The sequence below is a fragment of the Martes martes genome (genome assembly GCF_963455335.1).
Source record: "Martes martes genome assembly, chromosome: 3".
Lineage (NCBI taxonomy): Eukaryota > Metazoa > Chordata > Mammalia > Carnivora > Mustelidae > Martes > Martes martes.
Genome location: NC_137890.1, coordinates 81877668 through 81901487, shown reverse-complemented (window position 1 = coordinate 81901487; position 23820 = coordinate 81877668). Strand labels below are relative to the sequence as shown.

General features: G+C 35.8%; 1 protein-coding gene across 1 annotated transcript in view; it reads left to right on the top strand.

Moving 5' to 3' along the window:
* Positions 1-23820, top strand: part of RNF17 (ring finger protein 17) — a gene marked incomplete at its 5' end in the record, with an annotated part of 157618 nt that overhangs the window by 101870 nt on the left and 31928 nt on the right. The window contains 6 exons of the mRNA XM_080798724.1: positions 1120-1222; positions 2174-2289; positions 4363-4652; positions 6207-6370; positions 20151-20270; positions 21350-21430. Of these exons, the coding sequence (XP_080654850.1) occupies positions 1120-1222; positions 2174-2289; positions 4363-4652; positions 6207-6370; positions 20151-20270; positions 21350-21430 (874 nt within the window). The remainder of the gene's footprint in view (positions 1-1119; positions 1223-2173; positions 2290-4362; positions 4653-6206; positions 6371-20150; positions 20271-21349; positions 21431-23820) is intronic.

Here is a 23820-nt window from a genome sequence, read left to right as displayed (position 1 = left end):
ACGGTTGATTTTGTTAGCTCATTCATATAAACCGTTTACACATGAAAAGATTGACCAGATTGGTTATTTACTCAATGGGTCAGCTGTAGTGAAACTCCAGATCTAGAAACCATGTCTAGAAGAGCCTTCAGAGCCTACATTTATGACGCTTGTAATCTCTTTAGTGGTATTAGTTCTTATTCTTTGGAGGTGGATTTGATGGTTAGAAAGTCACTCAGTTTCAGTTCTGTAAACTAAAATAGATGATGAAGCTGAATACTCTGCTTTTCATTGATCTGTCTATATTTATTGAGCATTTTTACCATGAATATTAAAAAATACATTTTCTATAAATTAATGAGTCTGCTGTTCATGGGTGGCAATTCATATTAGATTTAAATTCCAGAAAAAGTTCCAAAATGTGCAGTGAAATCATTATTGCAAAGGGACTGTTCTTTTTAAATTTACATTAAATAATTTTGAAGTTCCTCCTGTGGGCCAGGCACTATCCTAGGCATTAGAGATCTGATGGTAGACATAACACATAATACATTATCCCTGCTCTCTGAATTTATAATCTAGTCAGCATGTATAAAATGTATATAATATGTTAAAAAATACTTAAAATGTACCTTTTTTTTTTTTTTTTTTTTTAAAGATTTTATTTATTATTTGAGAGTGAGAAAGAGAGCATGAGAGGAGAGAAGTCAACGGGAAAGCAGACTCCCTTTCAAGCAGGGAGCCCGATGTGGGACTCGATCCCGGGAATCCAGGATCTTGACCTGAGCCGAAGGCAGTTGCTTAACCAACTGAGCCACCCAGGCGCCCTAAAATGTACCTTTTTAAGTGTTCTTAGCATAGCTGCATATATATATATAAACTACGTATAACAGTTATACATATGTTAGCATATGATATGGTCCATTAAGTAGAATAGAGGAATGAACAAAAGGATATGAAAACAGGGAAGAAAATTGTGAAAACAGCACAAAGACATGTTAACACAAAGTTAAATTGATTTCTCACTATGTATGTAGTTTTTTCATATATATATGAATATATACATATAGTGGGGTTTTTTATATTTCTATATGTTACGCTCTTTATTACGAAACAAGTTGTCTTTTATTGTTGTTTTAGACCAACTGGTGGGAGTGACAAATGGACAGCTACGGCTTGTGACTGTCTTTCATTGTACCTAACTGGAGCTGTAGCAACTATAATCTTGCAGGTGTGTAGTGGGGTAAGCAATTATAATAGATATGTAATGACTATTTCATTGATGTTTTCTATATTTCATTGTTGAGAAAATAACAGCAAATTATTTGGATTTTTTTGGCAGCCCTCTTTTTTTGTCTTATTTTATTATAACTCCTGTTTGATAATAGATGCCCCATAATGATTGTATGAATTAAAACATTTCTAAAGTAATAATCTTGAGTCGATAATTTGCATGTTAAAAAACAATGTATGAAAAAAAAACAGTGTATGTATGCTAGAGTGCGTTGTGGAAGCCTTTTACTATTCTTTACAAACTGAGAAGTTAGGCTTCTAGTGAAATCATATTGATTGCATGTCATAAAAAAAATGTGTAGGAATAGGGGTTTGAGAAGAGAATGTATTTTTTCAGAACACCTAGACATATTCTTTCTTTTATTTTAATTTGATACTTTTTATTGCATTAATGATTAGAATTTTCTTGAATAAGTAATTTGTCCATGTTACTTTTTCTATGTATACCTTTTTCTATTTTCATAATTCCATTCAAAGCAGAATATAGATCTTGCAGTTCCTTCCTTCCTATTCATATACACACAAGACACTCCTGGGAGAATACATTTCATCTCTGTAATTTTCCAAGAGTTTAGGAGAATAGAGAAATTTGTAACTGATACTTCCCTAGCCCACTGTGGGCTGAAAATGTTTTTAGTTGGGCTCCCCCGACACACACCCACCCTTAGGTAAGTTTCTCCTTGGCAGGGAGGCCTTCCTGACATATTTCACAAACAAACTGTCTGTCCCCCTTGACTCTCTCCCATGTTTTTTCTCTCTGATAAGATATCAAAATAACTTTATTTGACTGGAAATTTATTTTTCTGGCTTGGATAAATGTGGAAGAAATGCCTGTAAGAAGTATGTTGTTGAAGTTTTCCTTTTAGTGTTTCATATTTACTCTGCTCTTAAATCACTGCAGGAAAACAATACAACATGGCCATTACCTGTGAAAATTTTCTGCAGAGATGAAAAAGGAGAGCGTGTCGATGTTTCTAAATATTTGATTAAAAAGGGTTTGGCTTTGAGAGAAAGGAGGTATAGACTTGTTTTTTTAACATCAGTTTATAATGAAGGCTTCTTATTTGTCTATGTACAACTTCATATCTGTGTGCTTTCAAACCTGAATTTCATCTTGCATGCTCTTAATGATTTATAAACTAACCTTTAGGAGATAGTTCAGAAATAAATTCATTCAAGATTACTAATTTCTGTATTCAGGCCCATTTGTTCTTGAATATTTAAATCCCTACTGACATTTTTGCATTTTATATATATATATATATATATGCATGCATATATATATATATTTTTTTAAGATTTTATTTATTTATTTGACGGAGAAAGAGAGATCACAAGTAGGCAGAGAGGCAGGCTGCGGGGGGGCGGGGAGGGAGGGAAGCAGGCTCCCTGCTGAGCAGAGAGCCCGCTGTGGGGCTTAATCCCAGGACCCTGAGATCATGACCTGAGCCAAAGGCAGAGGCTTAACCCATTGAGCCACCCAGGTGCCCTTGCTTTTATATTCTGCCTTTTGCTTTGGCATTTACACTCTAAACCAGAGGAAAAGAGAATTACATAGCAGTTACCAGATCTGACCCTCTGACACCATTTGCTTAGACATGAATCTTTAAGCTTTATTTTGGAAATTGTGGTAGGTATATACCAAAATGTGTTTATGTGAAACAGAAATGGATAGCACAAATGTAATTGAATATTTACATTTAAAGTCTTTTCAGGTACTAAATTTGTGGTTTAAGGTACCATTTGTCCACGGGGCAAAGGATTAAGATACTGCTATAGCCCTAGCTTCCTCTTCTTATTTCTTTCCTTCTGGACGTAAGGTATATTGGAATTGCAAACACATGTTCCAGGTAGCCACTTTGTACCATACCTGGCCAGATTTCTTTTTTTTATCTTGCATTACTATACATTACCTTATATGGACTAGGACCCCAATCCTGATGGAAGGGAAGGAGAGTAAGAAACCCAAAATAAAATGGGACATGAAGTAGTTGCCTAGGCATGGTAGATGCTGACTTAACTAGCTTGGTATTGGGATATGGCGAGTCTCTGTGTATTGAAGTCCTGCATGTGTCTCTTTTCGGGTTCACTGGCTTTAGGCTAAAGCAGTCCCTTGATAAATGTTAAAGTGAAAAATACTAGGCAAGTTAATACTGCTAACATCTGCCACTGTGGTATTCTCTACTGCTTTTACAGCCCCTAAACTACTAGCTATCTCAAGGCTGGGGACCAAGTGGGAACGATCTTAATTGAAATATTATGTGGCTGTTTCATAAATGTTTATCTCTTTTTGAAAGAAAATACAAGAAGAATACAAAATCCTATCTCCTAGGTTTTTTTTTTATAGTAGACGTAACTTTTTTTTTTTTTAACTGGAAGGGAATGATAGGAAGTAAAAAGAAAATTATGAATGAATATAGCATATTACCACTCTCTCCCTAGTACTGTATTTTTTTTAAGGGACTTATATTTGTATTATTTTGATAGAACATGTGCATGTTCTGTCTGTGGACTACATTAGAATCAACCTGAAGGGGGTGCCTGGATGGCTCGGTGTGTTAAGCCTCTGCCTTCAACTCAGGTCGTGATCTCAGAGTCTTGGGATTGAGCAGAGCATCAGGCTGTCTGCTCAGCGGGGAGCCTGCTTCTCCCTCTCTCTTTGCCTGCCTCTCTGCCTACTTGTGATCTCTCTCTCTCTCTCAAATAAATATATTAAATCTTTTAAAAAAAGAGAGAATCAACCTGAAGTTGTTGTATTTACCTTTAACATCTAGTTAATTGTATAATACTGGTGATACACTTGATATGAAATTTTAAGACAGAGTAACATGTAAATATTACATAGTAATTTAAAACATTTAAGTGAAGTTTATTAATTTTCTTCTCATCAGGCTCACTTACAGTTTAAAATAATCTTTATTATTACCTATATTATGCTCATTTTATGTAACAAATCAGACTAATGTATCCTAGACTAGAGCAAATATATTCTTTGAATTCCCAGTATATCTGAAGGACTCTTTCTATATTGCTTTCCACAGAATGTTTTTATTTGCTCATGTTTAGATATAATTTTTTTGGATGTTACAGAATTATAAAATTAAATAACAGCTATTCATCATCTGAGAAGTCTCTGGAAATCCCCTTGGAACAAGAAGACTCAATGGTTACTAAATGTATTAAGATTAACTTTGACCCTGACAAAAAAGCTGCTGATATTATTAGTGAGAACAGAGTATCTGAATTTCAGCAGAAAATTCCAGAACCAAGAATCACTGGATGCTATAAACCACCAGCTATTCCTAACATGAAAGTATTTGAGGCAATTGTCAGCTGCATTGGCGATGATGGAACTATATTTGTAGTACCTAAATTGTCAGGTAATATATTTTATGTTATGTGGAATTAAATCAGTACAAGGTGTAACTAGCAGCTCCAATTCTCTAGTAAGTTATAAGCTGAAATACCTTGGGCAAGATTTAACCTCATTTTCACAGGTTTGTTGTGAGGTTAAATGAAATAACTCAAACAAAGTGCTTTCCACATAAAAATCATTTATTGAAACCCTGGGAATAGACACTGGGCCTAAGTTAAGCATGGGGGTGGTTCCAGATTTGTGAGACTTGGCACTTACACAAGTTTGGAGGCTCTCTAAGAAAAAAGATACAAAAGTTTATATTCATTCAGAATGAAGACAGAAATCACAGTGGATGACTGGAGTTTGGGGGCCCTTTGAGAATATTCAAGTCCTTCCTGAGATTTATGTACAAGTATTTCCTTACTACAACCTAGGTGTGTCCAGAATACTTTATAACTGACAATAACTCTAACACTCATGGGTCTTAAAGTTCCATGAAATCCATAGTAAGTCCACCTATGGATAGGTGGCTGTGAATTTGTTGAAATTTTTGTTTCATTTGTTGACCTCCTAAATACTGTTTTTTAACTCAAAAATAAATCTGTGCAATTGGCTATACTAGAAGAGAACAGTGTTTGAGACCTTTAGCAGTAGTACTTAATCCAGAAACTTTTCTTAACCTTTATATAGTCATAGCTAAAACTGGTTGACTACTATGTTTCAGGAAGTGTTCTGGATGTTTTACATTTAATCCTGCACAATATTGATAATGGAGATAAGTTCTATTATACCAGGTTTATAGAATAAACTGAAGCTTATGGAGGTAAAGGAACACCCCCAAAATCACACAACTAAAGTGGTAGAACTCATGGGAATTGACCCCACACTTTGCTTTCAGTGCTATATGGGGTTATGTATTTACTATGGAATTGATCCAACTAGCAGTGAGTACCAACATCAGAATTTTAATTTTATATCCCAGCATTATGCTGTATCTATCTAAGTATCAAGTAACACCTGACTTGTGTTCTATTTTACTTAGGTATGTTGGCAAAATGACTTATCTTAAAGTGGTAGTTCCTTTATATTAGGCTATCTAGTATGTGTTTAGAGCTTTTAATGATGCTTTACTCCCAAAATAATGCTTGCATTCATAACCAGAGAACAGAATAGTTATTTACATGTTTGTACTATGTTTTGAAACATATAGAAGCTATGAATGAATCAGTTTTTTTTTAAAGATTTATTTATTTTAGGGAGGGAGAGAGAAGGCACATGCACGCACATGGCGGGAGGGAGTTGTAGAGAGAGAGAATCTCAGGGAAATTCCATGCTGATAGTGGCAGGGCTCAATCTCAGGATCCATGAGACCGTGACCTGAGCCTAAACTCAGAGTCAGATGCTTAATTGATTGAGCCACCCAGGTGCCCTGACTGAATTAGATCTTTATTAAAGCTCCATTGATTCCTTATGCTATTGTCAAGGTAGTGAAATTATTAAAGGTTATTGATGATTTCATATTGAAAATGGTAGTAAATTCTTCCTAAATGCTTTCTATTTTTAATAATTTCTTCAGAACACGAGCTAATAAAAATGATGAATGAAATTCAAAATAATTTAAAATGCCTTGGTCTTTTGGAGCCTTATTTCTGGAAAAAGGGAGAAGCCTGTGCAGTAAGAGGATCAGATACTATGTGGTATCGAGGCAAGGTAATGGAAGTTGTTGGTGGCACAATCAAGGTGAGTCTGATACTCTTGTGACTAATTTAAAGCTAAATGCTATAATGTTAAGTGATCTTAATACATGAAAACTTAATACATGAAAGTTTGATTAAAACCTGTATTAATAAGATCAGTTTTGTAGGAAGACCAATCAGATACATTACACACTTATTTATAACAAGAATTTTTATTTTGGGGGCACCTGGCTGGCTCAGTAGTGTGTACAACTCTTTAATCTTATTGTTGTAGATTTGAGCCCCACATTGATACAGAGATTAATTATAAATAAATAAATATATAAATAAATAAGAATTTTGGGGATGCCCTGTGTGACTGAGTCGGTTAAGCATCTGCCTTCCGTTCAGGTCATGATCCCAAGGACCAGCATTGGGCTCCCTGTTCAATAGGGAGTCTGCGTCTCCTTTTCCCTGTGCCCCTTGCACCCCCACCCCATGTTTGCTCTCTCTCTCAGATAAATAAAATCTTTTTTAAAATGTAATGTTTTGAAAAATAAATAATTTTTATCTTCAAGTTTTTTTTTTATTATTAGTATTTATTAACTTGAACAACCAAAAGCCATTTTCAGGTAGGGACCTGGCCTCTGGTACTTTAATGGTACCACTTATTTGTAATTGGCAGCCCTATTTGTACACATAGTATTAAGTAAAACAACCTGTTTTTCAATATGTTGTATATTTCCTTAGTAAATTTGTTTACAGCTCAGTTAACCCTTTCACAATAACAGTTAATTTACCTTTCCAGAATAGTGAGATAGTACTTACTTGAGTTTCATGCAAAATCGTCAGAAAGAATTGTTTTTTTTAAACTCTGTTTATAAAAATATAGATGAAAATACCTCCATTTACAGTGAATTAAGTAAAGCAATGAAATTGATAAAGTACTTCATAAGACGTTTAGCACTTGAGACTTTTTGTTTTAGGAGAGGAGGAAAAATTAAGAAAAGTGCTTTGTTTCTACTTGAACAAGAATTTTATTATCTACTTGGTGATGACACCTAACAATTACATAGCATATTAGGTTGTTAAGCTTCTTTCACATGTGTGCATTCATATTTTTATGATTTGTTTCCAACTATCACAGAAGTAGATAATTCCCATTTTACCAATTAGAAAATTAACATTCAGATTCAGTGGCATGCCCAGGGTCACCATATCAGTGGGTATTGATGCTGGAATTCATATCCATGCATCTGATTGCTAAATTTCCAATCTAAGTGACATGCTGCTTCTGCTGGATTACAAGATTTAGCTGATTTAAATAAAAGTAAAATGGTTTCAGATTTTCAGTATTTAGGCATAAGGATAAAGATTCATGTATCTATATGCAAATGAGTCCCATTTCACATACATTTGAATTTTTCAGGTAACCTCTTTTCTTTTTAATATAAAAGTAAACTAAAATCCAATTTTTATTAAGTTATCATAATTCATGAACTTCCCATATATGGGATCCAAGTAAATAAGATAATAGTGAACCTTATTTTTTCTCACACTAACATCTCTGTTTTAAAATTTTATCTAAAAGTAGTTTGAGGGACGCCTGGGTGGCTCAGTTGGTTAAGCAGCTGCCTTCGGCTCAGGTCATGATCCCAGCGTCCTGGGATCGAGTCCCACATCGGGCTCCTTGCTCAGCGGGGAGCCTGCTTCGCCCTCTGCCTCTGCCTGCCTGTGCTTGCTTTCTTGTTCTCTCTCTTTCTGACAAATAAATAAAATCTTTAAAAAAAATAAAAAATAAAAAAAAAATAAAAGTAGTTTGATATATTTTTAAGATTTTTTAAATTTTTGTTTGTCAGAGAGAGAGAGAAGCAGGCAGAGGGAGAAGCAGGGTCCCCCTCTGAGCAAGGAGCCCAATGCAGGACTTGATCCCCAGACCCTAGGATCGTGCCTGAGCCAAAGGCAGAAACTTAACCGACTGAGCCACCCAGGTGTCCTTAAAAGTACTTTGATATTTTAATCAGTACTTTTTTTCCTAAGGTCATTTTACATTTCAAGTATATACAATAAATTTTTTATTCCTTAACATGATAATCTTTCAAAATTTATTCTGTGATCTGCATTAAGAAATATTACATTAGAGGCAGCTCAGTCAGTGAAGCATGCAACTCTTGATCTCAGGTTTGTGAGTTTGAGCCCCATGTTGGGTGTAGAGATTACTTAAAAATAAAATCTTAAAAAATATATTGCCTTAAAATGTACTCACCCTAACTGCCTGTGATGTACTTCAGATACCTTTCATTCAGTTGTTTCATTTTTTAAAATGTTGATTGCCAAACCAACCCAATTATATAGTGATAGGTTAATTTCATTACATTGGGGCAAAAGAAATAACTTATTGATATTCCTTATTACTAAATTTAGAAGTTGAATTATCATAAATAAAGCATTTCAAAGACTGGCGTTCTGGGTTCTGGTTGCATTTGTAAGGAGCTTGGAAGTTGCCACATCATTCTAACAAGTAAAAAGCTCAACAAACTGAAAAATCAACAACTCTTCTTAAATTTATAACAGAGGGAATATACAAGGTAAACCACTGCTCCAAAAATAGAGTCATGCAAACATAGGGAGTCACAGCTTTTTTTTTTTTTTTAAAGATTTTACTTATTTATTTGACAGACAGAGATCACAGGTAGGCAGAGAGGCAGCCAGAGAGACAGGAAGGGAAGCAGGCTCCCCGCTGAGCAAAGAGCCTGATGCGGGGCTCGATCCCAGGACCCTGGGATCAGGACCTGAGCCGAAGGCAGAGGCTTTAACCCACTGAGCCACCCAGGGGCCCCAGGGAGTCACAGCTTTTAAGAGCAGAAACTCAAAACTGGAACTGGAATTAAGGTATTGCTGGAGACTCAGTGTGGACAGCTCTGAAAGTTAAAAACTTCAGAGAGACCCAGTCCTAAGAAGGCCCTCCACAATTCTGGGTCATTTATCTTCAGGTACTCAACCTGATTCTCACAATAAATATAAAGAAAAAAAATCCCCTCTTACTTCTGTCATCAGGAGCTTTTAAAATATGCCAGAGCATTCTGTCTTTTTGTAATAAGGCCTGCTTTCAGGAAAACTAGTTAATTAGGGCCTAACCAGATAGATTACCACCTAACTGACCTAGGAGAAAAGAAAGTACCCAATACCAGTCAGCTCTGGCCTTCCACATGGAAAAAAGGAAATAACCCAACTCCAGCCCACTTTATCCATCCTCTTATACCTAAAGGAGAAGAACAAAACTGATGAACACTTGTGAAATTTACAATCTAGAGTCATAGTGTCACTAAAAGACTAAGACCTAATCACAGGGCTTCAAAACACTTCCCCTCCCTTCACACTTTACTACCACATTACTAAAGGCCTGTTTATAGCAGTTTCTTTTACATAGTACATCATATTCAGCTATCAAGAAAAGTAAATTACAGACAAAACAGTATGGTATTGGCATAAAAATAGACATGTAGATCAGTGGAACAGAATAGGAAGCCAGGAAATAAACCTATGCATATACGGTCAGTTAATTTATGACAGAGGAGCCAAGAACATATACTGGGGAAAAGACAGTCTCTTCAATAAATGGTGTTGGAAAAACTGGGCAGCCACATGCAAAAGAATGAAACTGGATTATATCTTACACCATATACAAAACTTAATTCAAAATGGATCAAAGATTTGAATGTAAGACCTGAAAACATAAAACTCCTGGAAGAAAACACAAGCAATAACTCTTTGACATGGGTCTTGGTGATTTTTTGTACACACCAAAAAGAAAGGTAGCCAAAGCAAAAATATACAACTAGGACTACATCAAGCTAAAAAGAGTCTTCACAGCAAAGGAAACCATCAAATGAAATGAAAAGGCAAATTACCAAATGAGAGAAAATATTTACAAATCATATACCTGATAAGGTACCAATATTCAAAATATATAAAGAATCCATACAAAGCAATAGCAAAAAATCTGATTTAAAAATCTGAATAGACATTTTTCCAAAGAAGATATACAGATGACCAGCACGTGCATGAAGATGTGCTCAAAATTATTAATCTTTAGGGAAATGCAAACCAAAACCACAATATCACCTCACACCTGTTAGAATGACTTATCAAAAAGGTAAGAAATAAGTATTGGTCAGAATGTGGAGAAAAGGGAACTCTTGTGCACTGTTGTTGAGAATGTAAATTTGTACAGCCACTATGGAAAACCATTGGAGTTTCCTCAAAAAATTAAAATAGAACTATCATATCCAGAAATTCCACTTCTCGGTATTTATCTGAAGGAAATGAAAACACTAAATAAAAAAGATATATGTATCCTTATGTTCATTGCAGCATTATTTATAATAGTCAAGATATTGAAAGGACCTAAGTGTCTATTGATGGATGAATGAATAAGGAAAATGGGATATGTATACATACATATATATATATATATATACATAAAGTGGTCAGTCATTTAAAAAAAAGGAAATCTTGCTGTTCACTACAACATGAATGGACCTTGAGGTCATTATGCTAAGTGAAATAAGTCTGAGAAAGACAAATACCATAAGATATCACTTATTTGCCGAATATAAAAGAAATCATCAATATAAAAAAATAAGTTCAAGGATACAGAGAACAGATAAGTGGTTGCCAGAGGTGGAGAGCTGGGGGCATGCAAAATGGGTGAAGGGATCAACAAGTATAAACTTCAAGCTATAAAATAAATCATGGGGATATAATGTACAGCATAGTGTCCATAGTTAATGATGTATATTTGAAAGTTGCTAAGAGTAAATCCTAAAGTTTTCATCACACACAAAAATATTTATGTAATTTCCTTACACCACACATGAAAATAGACTCAAAATGGATGAAGGACCTCAATGTGAGAAAGGAATCCATCAAAATCCTTGAGGAGAACACAGGCAGCAACCTCTTCGACCTTAGCCTCAGCAACTTCTTCCTAAGAAGATTGCCAAAGGCAAGGGAAGCAAGGGCAAGATGAACTATTGGGACTTCATCAAGATCAAAAGCTTTTGCACAGCCAAGGAGACAGTTAACAAAACCGTAAGACAACTGACAGAATGGGAGAAGATATTTGCAAACAACATATCATATAAAGGGCTAGTATCCAAAATCTATGAAGAGCTTACCAAACTCAACACCCAAAGAACAAATAATCCAATCAAGAGATAGGCAGAGGACATGAACAGACATTTCTGCAACGAAGACATCCATATGGCCAACAGACACATGAAAAAGTTCTCCACATCACTTGGCATCAGGGAAATACAAATCAAAACCACAATGAGATACCACCTCACACCAGTCAGAATGGCTAAAGTTAACAAGTCAGGAAATGACAGTTGCTGGCGAGGATGAGGAGAAAGGGGAACCCTCCTACACTGCTGGTGGGAATGCAAGCTGGTGCAACCACTCTGGAAAACAGCATGGAAGTTCCTCCAGAAGTTGAATATAGAGCTACTCTATGACCCACCAATCACACCACTGGGTATTTACCCTAAAGATACAAATGCAGTGATCCGAAGGGGCACGTGCACCCGAATGTTTATAGCAGCAATGTCCACAATAGCCAAACTATGGAAAGAACCTAGATGTCCATCAACAGATGAATGGATAAAGAAGAAGTGGTATATATATACAATGGAATACTATGCAGCCATCAAAAGAAATGAAATCTTGCCATTTGCAACGACGTGGATGGAACTAGAGGGTATTATGCTTAGTGAAATAAGTCAATCGGAGAAAGACAACTATCATATGATCTCCCTGATATGAGGAAGTGGAGATGCAATGTGGGGGGCTTGGAGGGTAGGTGAAGAATAAATGAAACAAGATGGGATTGGGAGGGAGACAAACCATAAGACACTCTTAATGTCACAAAACAAACTGAGGGGGGTCGGGAGAGGGTGGTGGGGTTATGGACATTGGGGAGGGTATGTGCTATGGTGAGTGCTGTGAAGTGTGTAAACCTGGCGATTCACAGACCTGTACCCCTGGGGCTAATAATACATTATATGTTTATAAAAAAATAAAAAATATTTATGTAAGGCAGTGGATATTAACTAGATTTATTGTGGTGATCATCTCACAGTGTATATAAAAATCAAGTCATTTTGCTATATCCCTGAAACTAATATGTTATATGTCAATTAAACCCAAATAAATTTTAAGTTTTAAAAAAGGAGAAAAATCACAAGCCATACTAAAAAGACAAAAAAGACAACTGGAAGAGACAGACATATCAGAACAAGACCTGACATTGATGATGGGATTATTAGAATGAGAATTTAAAACATCTATGATTAATATGCTAAGGCCTCTCATGGATATACTAGGATGTGCAAGAACAATGCACAGTGTAAGCAGAGAGATAAAAATACTTAAAAAAAAGAAAAGTGGAGATCGAAATTATATAAATAAAAATGAAGAATGCATTTGATGGGCTTATTGTAGACTGGACACAGATGATATGTATATCAATAGAGACCTCTAAAATTGAAAAGTGAAGAAAACAGAACCAAATACCCAAGGACTGTGGGAGAATAAAGTAGAGGAATAAAGAAGTATTTGAAACAATTATGACTGAGAATTTCCCCCAAATTAATGTCACTCAACCACAGATCCAGGAGCTAAAAGAATACCAACTAAGATAAATGCAATAACAAAAACAAAACAAACAAAGAAAAAAATACACCTGGGCATATCATTTCAAACTACAGAAAATCAAAGTTAAAGGAAAAAACTCCTGAAATAAACCAGAGGGGAAAAAAGCACCTCACCTATAGAGAAACAAAGATAAGAATTACATCCAACTTCTCCTCAGAAACCATATAAAGAAGAAATTGGATTGAAATATTTAAAATCTTGAGAAAAACACCCCACCAACCTAGAATTTTGTACCCTGTGAAGGTACCCTTCAAACTGAATGAGAAACAAAAATTGAGCTTGTTGCTAGTAGAGCTGCCTTGCAAGAAATATTTTTAAAAATTCTTTAAAAGGAAAATAATAAAGGTCAGAAACTCAGATCTACATAAAGAGAACTGAAGAAGGAATAGTGAAGATAAAATAAAACTTGTAGTGGGGTGCCTGGGTGGCTCAGCCAGTTAAGTGTCTGATTTTAAATTTCAGCTCAGTTCATAATCTGAGAGTCATGATATTGAGCTTCACAGCAGGCTCCATACTAAGTGCACAACGTACTTAAGATTTTCTCTCTCCATCTCCCTTTACTCTTCTCTGCTTGTGCTTTCTCTCTTAAAAAAAAAAAAAAAATAGTAAAACTTGTAGTTTTCTTATTCTTAATTGATGTAGCATAATAGTTCAAAGTAATAGCAATGTATTCAACTACATATGTATATACCATATACATATACCATATGCATAGATATATGCATGCTTAAATATAAGTATAATCAATGGTACAATGAATAGAAGAGAGTAATTAAGATTATTATATGGTACTTATAACACTTGTAAAATGACATAATGTTATTTGCAAGTATCCTTGGGTTCATGAAAATGTTTAATAATAATAATAATTCAGTATAATAGCAAACTGAATGGAAACCACTAAAAAATGCTTTTTCCCCCCTTGTGGAAAAAAGGGGGGAATGCAACTTTCTTGTTTGTAAATGTAAGTTCAGTTAGCAAGCATATAATACATCATTACTTTTTTATTTAATGCTTTTTAAAAACTATAATTGATATACTTTTTAAACAAACACAAACAGAAAATGCAATCATATAAAATGCTCAGTTTAAACCACAAGAGACAGAAGGATGGTGGAAAACAAAAGCAACAAATAGAAAACAGTAACAAATATGCTGGATATTAATCCAGCCATATCAGTAAGCACTCTGAAGACCAGTGGTTTAAATGCACCAAATTACTATATGTTGTCCATAAGAAACTCACTTTAAGTGAAAGACACATATCAATTAAAAATAAGTAGAGAAAAATATTTTGTCAACACTAATCAAAAGAATGCAGGAGTAGTTATAATAATTGCAGAGTAGATTTCAAAGCAGGAAAATTATCAGGGATAAGGAAGGGCGTTACATAATGACAAAGGGGTCAGTTCTCCAAGAAGACATTATAATCCTTAATGTGTATGTGCCTAACAACAGAGAGTGAACCTACATCAGGCAAAAACTGATAGAATTACAAAGAAAAATAGATGTACCTACTATCAATAGTTGTGGACTTCAGCACTCCTCTATCAGAAATAGGTCCAAAAAGCAGAAAATCAGCAAGGACGTAGTTGAACTCAAAAACACCATCAACCGACTGGATGTAATTGGCATCCCTAGACTAATTCATCAAACAACAGCAGAATACACATTCTTCTCAAGCTCACGTTGAACATTTACCAAGATATACCACATTCTGAGCCATAAAACAAACCTTAAGTTTAAAAGGGTAGAAATCAAACAGTGTCTGCTCTCAGACCAGAATGGAATTAAACAAGAAATCAGTAACAGAAGGATAACTGGAAAACCCCAAAATACATAGAGATTTAACAACGAACTTCTAAATAACATGTGGGTCAAGGAGGACATCTCAAGAGAAATTTAAAGATATTTTGAACTAAATGAAAATGAAGACACTTATCAAATTTATGAGGGGCACCTGGGTTGCTCAGACAGTTAAGTGTCCAACTCTTGATTTCAGCTCAGATCATGATCTCAGGGTCCTGAGATCGAGCCCTGCATCAGGCTCTGCATTCAGTATGGAACCTGCTTAAGATTCCCTCTCTGCCCTTCCCCACCTCAAATGAAATGTCAAAATTTATGAGATGTATTGAAACCTGTGATTAGAGGAAAACTCATAGCATTGAATGAATAGATTAGAAAAGAACAAAGATTAAAATCCAGAGCAATCTATATTTTTAGTGCCATCCTGATCAAAATACCATCCGCATTTTTCAAAGTGCTAGAACAAACAATCCTAAAATTTGTATGGAACCAGAAAAAAGACCCCAAATCACCAAGGAAATATTGAAAAAGAAAGAGCTGGGGACATCACGTTGCCTGACTTTAAGCTTTATTACAAAGCTGTGATCACAAAGACAGCATGGTACTGGCACAAAAACAGACACATAGACCAGTGGAACAGAGTAGAGAGCCCAGATATGGACTCTCAACTCTGTGGTCAAATAATCTTCGACAAAGCAGGAAAAAATACCCAGTAAAAAAAAAGATAGTCTCTTCAATAAATGGTGCTGGGAAAATTGGACAGCTATGTGCAGAAGAATGAAACTCGACGATTCTCTTACAGCATACAGAAAGATAAACTCAAAATGGATGAAAGACCTCAATATGAGATAAGAATCCATCAAAATCCTAGAGGAGGAGGGACGCCTGGGTGGCTCAGTAGGTTAAAACCTCTGCCTTCTGCTCAGGTCATGATCTCAGGGTTCTGGGATAGAGCCCCACATAGGGCTCTGCTCAGCAGGGAGCCTACTTCCTCCTCCTCTCTCTCTCTGCCTGCCTCTCTGCCTACTTGTGATCTCTGTTTGTCAAATAAATAAAATCTTAAAAACAAAATCCTAGAGGAGAACATAAGCAGTAACCACTTCAACATCAGCCACAGCAACTTCTTTCAAGATACATCTCCAAAGGCAAGGGAAACAGAAGTGAAAATGAACTTTTGGGCCTTCATCGAGATCAAAAGCTTCTGCACAGCAAAGGAAACAGTCAACAAAACAATGAGGTAACACAAGGAATGGGAGAAGATATTTGCAAATGACACTACAAAGGGCTGATATCCTAGATATAAAAAGAACTCAAACTCAACACCCAAAAAACAGATAAGTCAAAAAATGGGCAGAAGATGTGAACAGATAACTTCTCCAGTGAAGACATACAAATGGCTAGCAGACACATGAAAATTGTTCATCACTAGCCATCAGGGAGATTCAAATTAAAACCACATTGAGATACCACCTTATACCAGTTAGAATGGCCAAAATTAGCAAGACAGGAAACAACGTGTGTTTGAGAGGATGTGGAGAAAGGGGAACCCTCTTACACTGTTGGTGGGAATGCAAACTGGTGCAGGCACTTTGGAGAACAGTGTGGAGATTCCTCAGGAAATTAAAAATAGAGCTTCCCTATGACCCTGCAATTGCACTACTGGGTATTTACCCCAAAGATACAGATGTAGTGAAAAGAAGGGCCATCTCTACCCCAATGTTTATAGCAGCAATGGCCATGGTCACCAAACTGTGGAAAGAACCAAGATGCCCTTCAACAGATGAATGGATAAGGAAGATGTGGTCCATATACACTATGGAGTGTTATGCCTCCATCAGAAAGGACGAATACCCAACTTTTGTAGCAACATGGACGGGACTGGAAGAGATTATGCTGAGTGAAATAAGTCAAGCAGAGAGAGTCAAGTATCATATGGTTTCACTTATTTGTGGAGCATAACAAATAACATGGAGGACAAGGGTAGATGGAGAGAAGGGAGTTGAGGGAAATTGGAAGGGGAGGTGAACCATGAGAGACTATGGACTCTGAAAAACAACCTGAGGGTTTTGAAGGGGTGGGGGGTGTGAGGTCGGAGGAACCAGGTGGTGGGTATTAGGGAGGGCATGGATTGCGTGGAGCACTGCGTGTGATGAAAAAACAATGAATACTGTTACACTGAAAAGAAATAAAAAATTTTAAAAAAAATTAAAAATAGAGCTACCCTATAACCCTGCAATTGCACTACTGGGTATTTACCCCAAAGATACAGATGTAGTGAAGAGAAGGGCCATAGGTACCCCAATAATATTCATAGCAGCAGTGTCCACAATAGCTAAACTATGGAAAGAGCCAAGATGCCCTTCAACAGACAAATGGATAAAGAAGATGTGGTCTACATATACAATGGAATATTACTGAGCCATCAGAAAGCATGACTACCCAGCTTTTGCATCAACATGGATGGGACTGGAGGAGATTTTGCTGAGTGAAGTAAGTCAAGCAGAGAAAGTCAATTATCCTATGGTTTCACTTGTGGAACATAAGGAATAACATGGAAGACATTAGGAGAAGGAAAGGAAAAGTGAATTGGGGGATATCAGAGGGGGAGATGAACCATGAGAGACTGTGGACTCCGAGAAACAAACTGAGGGGAGGGAGGTGGGGAATGGATAAGCCTGGTGGTAGGTATTAAAGAAGGCACGTATTGCGTGGAGCACTGGGTTTTATATGTAAACAATGAATCTTGGAACAGTACATCCAAAACTAATGATGTATGGTGACTTACATAATACAGTAAAAAAGGAAAATCAATTTTCCAAGTTTCCACCTTAGAAAAATTAAATCCATAGTAAACTGGAAAAAAAAATAACTTGAGCAGGAATCAATAAAATTGAAAACAGGAAATCAAAAAAGAAAAGCTATGAGATTGAAAGTCATTTCATTGAAAAGATGAATAAGCTTCCAGCCAGGCTAAGAAAAAAGGGGACACAAATTACTAATATCAGAAATGAAAGGAGATATCAACAAATTGTAAGCACATCAAAAGATAAGGAATACTATGAATTGCTCTGTGTCTACAGATTTGATAACCTAGATGAACTGGACAAATTCCTTAAATGATACAATCTGCCAAAACTCACACAAGAAGAAATAGAAAATCTGAATAGGCCTATATCTGATAAAGTGAGTCAGTAATTAATAACCTTCTAAAACAAGAACACATGGCCTACATGGGTTCATTGGTGAATTCAACCAAATATTTAGGGAAGATATTTTACATCTTCTTTACAATCTCTTTCAGGGGATAGAAGACTAGGGAAGACTTCCTTATTCATTCTATGAGGCCAGCATTACTGTAATACCAAAACCAGGCAATGACATTATAAGAAAAGAAGGTTACACACCAGTGTCTCAGGAATATACGTGCAAAAATTCTCAACAAAATATGAGTAAATCAAATCCACAATGTATAAAAATAATTATATATATGTCATGACCAGATGGAAGTTATCCCAGGTATTCAAGGCTGATTCAACATTTGAAAATCAGTTAATGTAATCTACACATTAACAGGCTAAAAAAGAAAAATCATATGATCATATCAGTAGATGTAGAAGCTTTTGAGAGGATCCAATACCCATTGATACTAAAAAACAAACAAACAAATAAAACACACACAACTGTAATAGGAGCAGAGGGGAACTTCCTTCTTGATAAAAACTAACAACGAAAAACCTATAGCCAACATCATACTTAATGGTGAGAACCTCAAGACTTTCCCACTAAGGTCAGGAGCAAGACAAGAATGTTCCCTCTTACAACTCCTTTTCAACATTATACGAGGAGTACTAGGTAATGTAATAAGATAAAAGAAAATAAAAGATAAACAGATTGGGAAGGTAGAAATAAAACTTGGTTCACAGATGACATGTTTATCTAAAAAAGGCAAAAGGATCAACAAAATTCCTGAACTATAAGCAATTATAGCAAGGTTGCAGGATATAAGGTTAACGTACAAAAGTATCAATTTCCTGCAGATCAGCAGTGAACACATAGAAACTGAAATTAAGAATACAACACTATTTACATTAGGAATCCAAAAAACAAAATATTTATATATAACTGTAACAGAATATGTAGAAAATCTATATGAGGAAAACTACAAAACTCTGATGAATAAAATCAAAATGAGCAGAGGGATATTCCATATTCATGAATTGGAAAACTCACTATTGTCAAAATGTCAGTTCTTCCCAACATGATTTGTAGATTCAATGCAATCCCAGTCAAATCACAGCAGGTTATTTTGTGGATATCAACAAATTGATTTTAAAGTTTATATGGAGGGGCAAAAGACCCAGAAGAGTCAACAAAATATTAAAGGAAAATAACAAAGTCAGAGGACTGATGCCACCTGACTGCAAGACTTACTATAAAATTATAGTAATGGAGACAGTGTGGTATTAGCAAAACAACAAATGGATCAATGGAATGGAATAGAGAGCCTAGAAACAGACCCATGTAAATGTAGTCAACTCATCTTTGACAAAGAAGTAAAGGCAATACAACTAAGCAAAGATGGTCTTATCAACAAATGCTGGTCGAACAAGTGGACATCCACATGCACATCCACATCCACATGGATCTAGACTTTTACACTCTTACACCCTTTACAAAAATTAACTCAAAATGGATCACATGCCTAAATGTAAAACACAAAACTATAAAACTCCTAGAAGATAGCAGAGAAACCCTGAGTGACCTTGGGTATGGTAATGACTTTTTAGATATAGCACCAAAGACATGTCCCACAAAAGAAGTAAGAGATAAGCTGGACTTCATTTAAATTAAAAACTTCCCTCTGTTACAGCCAGCATCAAAAGAATGAGAAGACAAGCCAGACACTGGGGGGAAATATTTCAAAAGATACATCTGGTAAAGGACTATTATCCAAAGTGTACAAAAGACTCTTAAAATTCAACAGGAAAGCCAATTTATTCCTTTATTAAATGTAAATCAGTGCTTCTAAAATACTTAGAGAAACAAAATTAAATTGTCTTCAAAAAGAAATTCTTAAGGAATGTATAAATCTAATAAGACTCTCTTTAAAAAAAAAACTTTGGTTTATGCATAAAGAAACTTTTGGCAATGAAATTTAATACATACATTATGGGATGAGGGAGTTCTGTGGGGTTTTTTTCCCGGAGATTATTCAAATCCAGATTTAGATAGTTTTCTAGAATGTCTGGTATTTCAGACCTTTCTGGCCCCTAGTTTTTAATAGTAAATTTAAATTATAAATTTTATTTATCCTGCTTCAGGTACAATATTTGGATCATGGATTTACCGAGAAAATTCCACAATGTCATCTTTACCCTATTTTACTATACCCTGATACACCCCAGTTTTGTATTCCATGTCAGCTCTATAATACCAAACCTGTGAGTAAATTGTAATTTGTGGGATGATTAATCTTAAATACCCTATTTATTTATAATTCCACAATGTCATCTTTACCCTATTTTACTATACCCTGATACACCCCAGTTTTGTATTCCATGTCAGCTCTATAATACCAAACCTGTGAGTAAATTGTAATTTGTGGGATGATTAATCTTAAATACTGTCTTTTTTATTAACAATAATTTTCTAGAAATTAGAATGTAAGATGATATCCCTTTCAGTTGCAGAAATAAGTTTAATAAGACAACTAAAGGGCCTTTATGAAGAGCACTACAAAATCGTACTGAAGGATATAAAAAATCATATGAGGAATGTGAGGAAACCTAATATCTTCATAGATGGGAAAGTGTAAGATTGTTAAAATATAGCTATTTCTTCATCAAATAAAATCATAACAGATTGGAAACTGGAAATTAGATAAAGGAATGGCATTTTAATTATCTCTTGCTGCATAACAAATTGAGCTAAAACTTAGTGGACTAAATTAACAATAAACTTACTTTTCCTCATAAAATTTCTGTGGCTCAGGATCCCTAGTGATGCTGCAATGAATATCCACTAGAGGTTCAGGCATCTAAGGGTTCACTGGAATAGAGGAGCTACCTCCAGATAGCTTTCACGTGGCATTGGCAGGTTGAGGCTCCTCAGTGGCTTCTGGCAGGAGGCCCCAATTCTTTGCCATGTAAACCTCTTAACATAAAAACACAACAATCACTGCTCCTTAGTAAATACATATCATAGGCATTAGGAAAGCACCATGTGACATATTGGTGTTTTAAAAAAAAGTTTTGTGATGCTTTGTTTTTAATGTAGGTTTATATTTTTAAAGCATTAAATGCTTCAAGAGAAAACTATTGTGGAACCCCAGGCAAATTATTAGTTTCTTCAGATCATTTTTATCATATACCCATGATAATCTCTTTAAACTACTTGTATATTTTATACTACTATCTACTGTTAACCTGGGTATGGCTACTTTTGTATTTCTTTATCTGCCTTCTCCTCTGTCCTATCTTTTGAAAGTGTGAAAGAATCTGAGTTTATTAATCCCAAATAGGTTGGGAATGTGTGGCAACCAGATGCAATAGAACTCCTTCAGGAACTGCTTTCAAAGAGAGAGGTGGAAATTCACATTATGGTAATGTATATTTACAGCATACATTGTGGATTTAAATTATTTGCTATAAAGTGTTATCAGTAACATAATTTGAGGGATATTTTTAAGATGAACCATGTTCCTGTGTGAATATAATTTATTCATTAATATGAAAGAGTTACCAGTTGGGTTTCTAGGCTTGTTTTAAATAAACCTAATTTTGAGCAAGTTCCTGAGAACTTCCATAAGTACTAAAGTCAGTAGTCTGAAAGATTCTTTGTCAGCAACAGGGAGCAGCATCAAAGAACTGGAATTGCTTATAAGCACATGTAGTAGTTTTCAGGATGTTATCGTGTATGTAGCACTGTGTTAGGTACAGGTAATTCCTGCCCTCAAAGAACTTATCTAGTTGGTGAAACAACTAGATATGGGACAAAAACCTAAAAATTACACACTACAAAGTAACATGCTGAGAGCCAAGTGATAAAATGAGTAAGTGTGTGGAAACAGCCAAGATTCCATTCAACAGACAAATGGATAAAGGTGTGGTCCATATATACAATGGAATATTATGCCTCCATGAGAAAGGATGAATACCCAACTTTTGTATCAGCATGGACAGCACTGGAGAACATTATGCTGATTGAAATAAGTCAAGCAGAGAGAGTCAGTTATATGGTTTCACTTACTTGCGGAGCATAAGGAATAGCACGGAGGACATTAGGAGAAGGAAAGGAAAAGTGAATTGGGGGAAATTGGAGGGGGAGACAAACCGTGAGACGCTGTGGACTCTGAGAAACAAAACTGAGGGTTTTGGAGGGCAAGTGGGTGGTGGGATAGGTGAGCTTGCTGGTGGGTATTAAGGAGGGAATGTATTGCATGGAGCACTGGGTGTGATGCATAAACAATGAATCTTGGAACACTGAAAAAGTAAAATTAAGTTTAAAAAAAAAAAAGAGTAAGTGTGATAGGAATTCAGAGATGGTAAGAAAAGATGGAAAATTTCTCCTGACCAGGGAAATGGAATGCACAAGTAAACACAGAGAGACAGAACTGGGCATGGCACATTGAGGAAGTAGTTGCTAGAATAATGGAATGTAATAATAATAGAATTATAACGGCTAGATTAATAGAGGTTTTATGAGGAAAAGTAGTGGTGAATAGGATTTAAGAGAGGTAAAAGTCAACCATTGGCACACTACATCAAGAACTAGCGATGTATTGTGTGGTGACTAACATAACACAATAAAAAATAAATAAATAACCACCAAAAAAGTCAATCATTGGAGCCCTATTGGAGTTTTCTGAGCAGTGAGGTGATAAGTTTAATCTGCAGCTGTGTTTGAGGATTCCAGTAGTAAGGTACAAAACTGTAAGAAAAGTATTTCTGTATGAAAGATGTAATTATAGGATGATAAAGACTTACCAAGAACCACAGACCCACTTACATAAAACGGTAGAGAAGCTTTATTGTTGCTGATATTAGTATCACAAGCCCCTGTCTGGTTACTTATAGCCTCTGTGGAAAGTCATGGCAGTTGAAATTTTTTAGTTTATCAAGGTAGCTTTCTTTGCTGCTTAGCTTAACACAGGAGAGCAATTTGTAGTATACCCAAGGCTGCTTAAATTGTCAGAAAGCATGAACGTGCATGCCCTGCAGCCCTTACTGCCATACCAGAACTTACCCAGATTTGCTCCTGTGTCTTTTATATACTACTAAGAAATACTGAGTACTTCTTATCAGCTGAGCTCTGTTCTTAGCCTGGAGGTACAACAATGAACTGAAGAGCCAAATTTCTGCCTTTATGGAGTTTCCATTTTAGTGGTGGGAAACATAATTAAAAACATAAAATATAAGGTATATTAGATCGTAGTAAGTGCTAGGAAGAAAATAAAGAAGGAAAGGCTGATGGGGAGGGTGGGGCCGGGAGAAGGTAACATTTTAAATACAGTGGTCAGGGAAGACCTCACTGCAAAAAATGAGAGATAAGTAAAGACTTTAAAATGGTGAGAGGACAAACCATGCAGCTCTCCAGAGAACAGTGCAGAGAGCTCCAAGCAGGAACACTCCTAGTGGAGTGTTAAAGGGATTGGCAGAGAAGCCACTAGGGCTGGAGCAGAAGGAGCAAGACAGAGAACAGTTGGAGATGGGGGAGATTTGTGAAGGTTTTAGCTCTCAAGCTGACCCAGGCAGCCACTTGAGGATTTGATCAAAGGAGTGACATGACCTACCTTTGCATTCTAGTATTTCTAGTCTGCTATACTAAAGTGTAGTAGTGGAGCTCCTGGAGAGTAAAAAAGATAGGGAGCAGGAAGATCTGCTGGAGGGCAATTACAGTAACTCAGTAGAGACAGTAGGCCCAAGGTGGTACCAATGTGTGGTATCTAAGCTATGTACATGTTCAGTACCTAGTAAATGTTAAGTGGACTTA